The sequence below is a fragment of the Salvelinus sp. IW2-2015 genome, unplaced genomic scaffold, assembly GCF_002910315.2.
Source record: "Salvelinus sp. IW2-2015 unplaced genomic scaffold, ASM291031v2 Un_scaffold1545, whole genome shotgun sequence".
In the NCBI taxonomy this organism is placed as follows: domain Eukaryota; kingdom Metazoa; phylum Chordata; class Actinopteri; order Salmoniformes; family Salmonidae; genus Salvelinus; species Salvelinus sp. IW2-2015.
The window spans coordinates 166456-172613 of NW_019942977.1; the positions used below are offsets into that span (position 1 = coordinate 166456).

The 6158-nt window shown below is 46.2% G+C and overlaps 1 protein-coding gene across 1 annotated transcript; it reads left to right on the forward strand.

Annotated features, from left to right (window-relative positions):
• Positions 1 to 393: 393 nt before the first annotated feature.
• LOC139024467 (ankyrin repeat domain-containing protein SOWAHB-like) lies at positions 394 to 2850 on the forward strand. Its single transcript, XM_070439297.1, has one exon. The coding sequence runs from the start codon at positions 394 to 396 to the stop codon at positions 2848 to 2850; it is 2457 nt and encodes an 818-aa protein (XP_070295398.1).
• The last annotated feature ends 3308 nt before the right edge of the window (positions 2851 to 6158 follow it).

Here is a 6158-nt window from a genome sequence, read left to right on the forward strand (position 1 = left end):
ACGGAAACTGTTTACCGTTTAAGAACCAAAGAAAGCAAACGAAACGGAGGGGGGCCTACCTGAATTTCTCCAATAAATACTATTGTTTGCGTTTTCCGTTTGGGGTAGGCTAAGCCGTTTCTGTTGCAAAACGTAAACGTTTACAGTTTAAGAACCAAACAGAAGCAAACCGAGCAAAACGACATTTTATATTGGACAAATGCAGGTAGGTCCCGCCCGGTTTCGTTCCGTTTGCTTCCGTTTAAGAAACGTTTTGCAACAGAATCGGGTTAATGAATACGCCCCAGGTATGCAGGTGGAGTTGCAAATGTTCGGATGGGGCGGAGTATAATTGTCACTGGCGCAGAAAAAAACCCATCTGACACTCCATCGGGCTTGGAGCAAACAGACGGAATGGCCACCGATTTTACTCAGGATTCGGTGCTGTACTTTCTCCGGTGCAACGGTGGAAAAGTGAAGAACGCTGAATTGTTGGCGCACTTCAATGCGTTTGTAAAGGACCACGAGAACCAGACGCACAATCGGGAACTGTTTAAAACGTTTATTAACTCCGTGGCTGTGGTGAAAACGGAGGAGGGAGTTAGATACGTTGTATTGAGGAAGAAATTTCTGGGCCATGTTGCTGGAGGAGATATCACCGCCAGATCCCATTCCCCAAAACTCCCCACCGGACAACAACCTGCGCCACAAGACCGCTCACCGAGAGATCCGGTAAACAGAAACCAGGAGAGAGGTCAGAAGGAATTGATCGAGACGCACTTGCCCGTCACACATCAGAAGTTCCACGTTCCACCGGGCAACACCATCCAACTCACAGAAAAGATATTGTCCTCGGCTGGAATTGTAAACAAAAACAATGTGAAAAGTACAATCAACTTCGAAAAGCCTATCCAAAGCTCCTCGCCATATGTGACAGACCATGCGCTACCTCCTGCATCCAGCAACAGAGAGGCACCGTTCCGCCCATCTTACAATGCAGCAATATCAAAGGGGTCAGAAGATGGGAGTGGTCAGAGCATAGAAGCAAAATGGGATAAAGAACCCGTGACTCTCCCTCTTTCAGTCCCAGAACTGAATCACAAAGGCATTTACATGGGTGGTTACACACTTGGCAAGCAGTCAATAGAACCCAAGAGGTCCTATCCGCCCCCTGAGTTCCTATACACAGAGGTGAAACCTCCGGCACATCAGCCTCACCTAGCACAGGTGCAACAGAATGCAGTACAGCCAAAGAGGAAGACTTCTGAGGCTGACCACGGAGGAGCCTCTGCAGCTACAAGATGGCCACTGCTCACCACTCTAGAGCATGCCAGCTCCTTTCCTTGTTTATCTGATGGTTACAGGCCTGCTGCTGCTCACCTGACCCCTGACCCCCAGGTGACAAGGAGCAATGGCAACCTGGATGGCAGTCTTCACCTCCACCATAGCATCTCACAGCAGCCCAGACCAAAACAAGATGGAGTCCCTGACCCAGTCCCTATCCCTGACATTCACAGCCAGTATCCGGAGGAGAGTAGAGCTGCTGTTCCCCAGTCCGGGGTCAAGCCCCAGCCTCCCCAATGCTGCCTAACCCTGGATTACCAGTACCACACCCCTGCTGCTGCTAGTGGTAGGTCTTCTGGTTACTCAGAGCAGTACCACCAGCAGGCTGACTCCGGCCTCTCCTCCCGTCACAGCCACAGCAGCCTCCTCCTTGCCCCATCACTGGACTCCAGGGATGAGTGGCCCCAGGGTTCCCGTAGAGATGAGTGGGCCAGCTATGAAGCCCTCAACTACCAGGTTCTCTCGGGTGAGCAGCTCTCTCAGATGCACTGCGCCGAGAAGCGAGCCCCCCGGCCTCACCATCACTCCACCGGTTACCTTGACGACAACGAGGTGGACATATCATCGTCGTGGCACCATTCCACAGGTTATCTCCATGACGATGACGGGTCAGAGTCCAACGAGTCCACCTCTATTCCCGAACCCTTTCTCCGACCCGCCGTCCAGCGAATCAGCACCCAGCTCCGCAGCCGCATGTGTCGTAGTCTCGGAGCCGACTTGGACCAACGGTTTCCGGGGGATGGCGTCTCGGCACGCCACAACCGTCTCCAGCTCCTCTCCTCCAACCTCAGCATCAGCCACTCCTTCTCCCACCCCACCTCACGTACACCCAGCTACAGAGACCTGAGGGGGGAGATGCGATCTGGGGCCTCCAGTAACAAGAGCTTAAACAGTGGCCATGACAGTTCCTACTTCCACCGGCACGACCTGGTACCCCTGGAGCCCAAGGAGCATGACTGGCTGGTGAAGGGTGCAGCTGGATTCTGGGCTGACATTTACACCCTGTTCAGAGATGAACCCAGCCTCCTCACCAAGAGAGACTTCATCACTGGTTATACCATCCTGCACTGGATCGCTAAACATGGAGACCACCGGGTCCTCAACACACTCTGGTACGGAGTCAACAAAGCCGGGATTAAACTGGACGTGGATGTGAAGACTACCTGTGGCTACACGCCTCTTCACCTGGCTGCCATCCACGGGAACAACAAGATGATCCGGCTTCTGGTTCGTAAGTTCAGCGCCAACGTGGCCCTCAGGGATACTAGTGGTAAGAAGGCCTGGCAGTACCTCAGTCGCACCGGCCCAATGGACCTTCTAGAGATGCTAGGGACCCCTCAGTGCTTGACCTCCACCGAGGGTAGCTCCTCATCCCAGTCCACAGGAGAGAGACCCACAACAAGGCCGGTGACATCCTCGGGCTCAGCCGCGGTGAAGAGGTCCACGTCTATAGCTGCGTTCCTGAATAAGACTCTAATGAAGTTCCCAGGACGGGAAGGTTCGCGGTCGTCCGACTCTTTAGTGTGACAATAGTGTGTCTGTTCCGCTATGACCTCTATTCTAATGGCACCAGCCACTTACTAACTAGGCTTGTGTGGGTTTTTCACAACTTTGATTTGCCACTTAAAATCGGATTTGCTTTCTTTGTTATTGCAAATGTTAATCCATTCATTTTTTTTAAAATATTTTCTTTTTGACCAAATAATTGAATAAGGGGGTAGGGATTGTGTTATTGAGCTGTCTAAATTAATGTATTATGAATGGATATGACAGACGTTAATAACTGTATCACGTGTGAAAACAAAAGCAATAGAATCAGTTCTGTGAGGTCGGAGTTATAAAGAGATTGTATTACGTTATCATATTTCAGTATAATTGCTTTGCAGTTGTGTTTATTGTGGCGAGACCCTTGTTTGTTTGCTACTGGGGAAATAGCTTCCATTCTAGTGTTTTGTTTTTTAATGACCAGAGAAGAACCTTTTTGTTTGTTTGCAACTGGGGAAATGGCTTCCAGTCTAGTGTTTTTTTTTTAATGACCAGAGAAGAACATTTTTGTTTGTTTGCAACTGGGGAAATGGCTTCCAGTCTAGTGTTTTTTTTTAATGACCAGAGAAGAACCTTTTCAAAATGTCTTCTCTCCAACAAAAGTCAGTTAAGTGCTTCAGCAGTTTCATGTTTCAGGTGATTACCTGACATTGGAATGTGGTTTTGTTTGTTCAAAGGCCTGTCAGAGTAGCAATGTATATTACATCATCTGACTAAAGGAAAAGAATCCTCCCTTGCACCAGGTTGAATATGATGCCAACTGTTCACTAGTTTAAATCCCCAAAGGTTGAGTGTGGTTTATAATGCACAGGTGTTTTACAAGGTTCATTAACCATTTTTGCGTTATTATATTGACACCACAACGTTGAATCACACAAGCTGTTTTCTCTCTATATGCACTCATGTTTCCAGATGCAGATGTCCTGAAGTACTAAAACAATCCAAAATGCTATTCATTTAATGTCACTTTAAAGTCATTTCTTTAAAGACCCAGTGCAGTCAAAATTCAGTTTTTTCCCCCTGTGTTTTATATAATATTGTACAACAGCTGATGAAACTAACTCTGTAAAAGTTTTTTATTTTTTTTATTTTTTTATTTTTTAAAGCAGTGTTATTTCCTGATAGTTGCTGGTTGAAAATACATTATACTCAGGATCTTCTAATCAGCAGGTGGGCGGGAGTTTCGGCTTTCCATGGTGACATCACCATGTTTTAAATTGGTTAATAGGCCAATATCAAGAGTTCCAAACATCTCTGCCAATAACAGCTAGTTTTCAGTTCCCCCCTCCCCACTCAGACCACTCCCAGACACTCCTACCAAATGTTATTTTGTTGCTAAAAAAAAACTTTTCCCCCTTTTTAATGGAAATCTATTATAAATCTGTTATTTGTCACATGCTTCGTAAACAGATGTAGACTAACAGTGAAATGCTTACTTAAAGATACTTTTCTGACAATGCAGCGTTAAAGATACATTTAAACAACATAAAAACAAGTAAAATACGTTAAGGTACTTCATTGTTACCCAGAAATGATTTAACGTGTCTATAGAAACAGCTGCGTTGAGCCTTTTTAACCTCTCTTATTATCATTTTCATTTGTTTTGTTTCCAACACTAATATAATCGATCCAAGTGAAATGTTAACCTGTGTTGAACATTAAGTTGCAGAGAGCGGGTTAACAGAGGTTCTGATTCAAATAGCAGCATATTCCCTATGTATCGCACTGCTCTGGTCAAAAGTAGTCCACTATATATAGGGAACACGATGCCCTTTTGGATGCAAGACAAAGGCTCTTCAGGTGCTGGATTCATACAGTGGATGTAAAACAGACATGATGAACAATTCTACGTGCCAGCTACGTCTCTGGAGGGCTGGAGGTATACAAGGGACCAGGGGAGGCTTCAAATCGGGGGCCCCTCTCCTTCGTCACCCCTCCAGACTGGAGCTCTGGATGTCTAGTCAGTGGAGGTTGTAGACCATTTCAACTTGAGGGGCCAAGCTGGGGCCAGTTACATTAGACGTTATTGTTGTCATATCGTTTTGCATGTGATACGATACTGTTGTGTTCTGCCTAAAGCCGTCCCTCTAGGAAATGTGTGGGTTTAAACGAGTGTTCCGCGTTGCCACTGTCTAATAACGGATGTAAAAAAAGAACGATAACTAATTTTTGCTATGTAAACGGTGGAGAGGTGTCTATGAAAGGCTGTGCTGTGTGAGCTGCCGGGCCGGGCTAGGGCCACTGTGTGGGACTTGATGAGGCATGTCGAGGAAAACGTGTCCTTTGTGTTGCTGTCATGCTGCTACCAGGACGACGCCTTCCTTGTGCCCCAAATGGCACCCTATTCCCTACATAGTGCACTACTTTTGACCAGAACCCAGTGGGCACTGGTCAAAAGTAGTCCACTATAAAGGGAATAGGACGCAGGCCCTTATCGGGAGAATAGGTTCGGTGAGGGCACATTGAGACTGGCCTCCTTTTTAAACTTTTATCTAACTTAACTCAAACTTTAAAGTTGACTTATACAACTTCAAACGAAATAGTTTTGCAAGCCACATTGGCACTATCTAAGTCTAACTGTAATACTCTCAAGGTGAGTCATAACTTGAATACAGTATGTTTGTGTACATGGAACCGTCTGCATGTTGAGTCTTGTCACTGGAAGAGTGTGTATGGGGAGAGTGCTGTGTTTTGCAGGGTTTTCAAGCCTGCGTTTCTGTGGTTGTATAACTTGGTGAATTTCAGTTATGTAATATTGCCTGTCTGACTACAGCTTTATCTTTCTGTATGAATAAAAACATGTAATTGTATATTAACTGCTATAGTTGTGGGCATTTCTGATAAAGAAGCATGTCTATTTCAACCTTTTCCTCATTAACCTGTAATTCAACAACATGCTGTGTAGTGCAGAAGATAATTAACAGTGGAAGGGTGAGGCTGTTACCAGAGGCCTGGTAATACTCTGACACTGTCATGCTATCATGTAACAACACCTACTGGTGTGCTCTCCTGAGGCCAAATAGTTCACTTGGACAGTCCTTAGACCAGTAGCACCATGTTGCAGTGGGACTTGAATGTCCAACACACATTTCCCCAGTCTGTTTGTGTTGTCATGCCGACTCCTTGTCACTGTAACGTTTAGGTTGAAATGGAGTTGGCAAGAGCACAAACAGATCTAGGAGCAGTCTATAGAAGGAGACAACTGATCTGGGACCAGTCTATAGAAGGAGACAACTGATCTGGGACCAGTCTATAGAAGGAGACAACTGATCTGGGACCAGTCTATAGAA

Excerpts from the sequence above, each read along its gene's own strand:
- LOC139024467 (XM_070439297.1), top strand. The coding sequence starts at position 394 with ATGGCCACCGATTTTACTCAGGATTCGGTGCTGTACTTTCTCCGGTGC.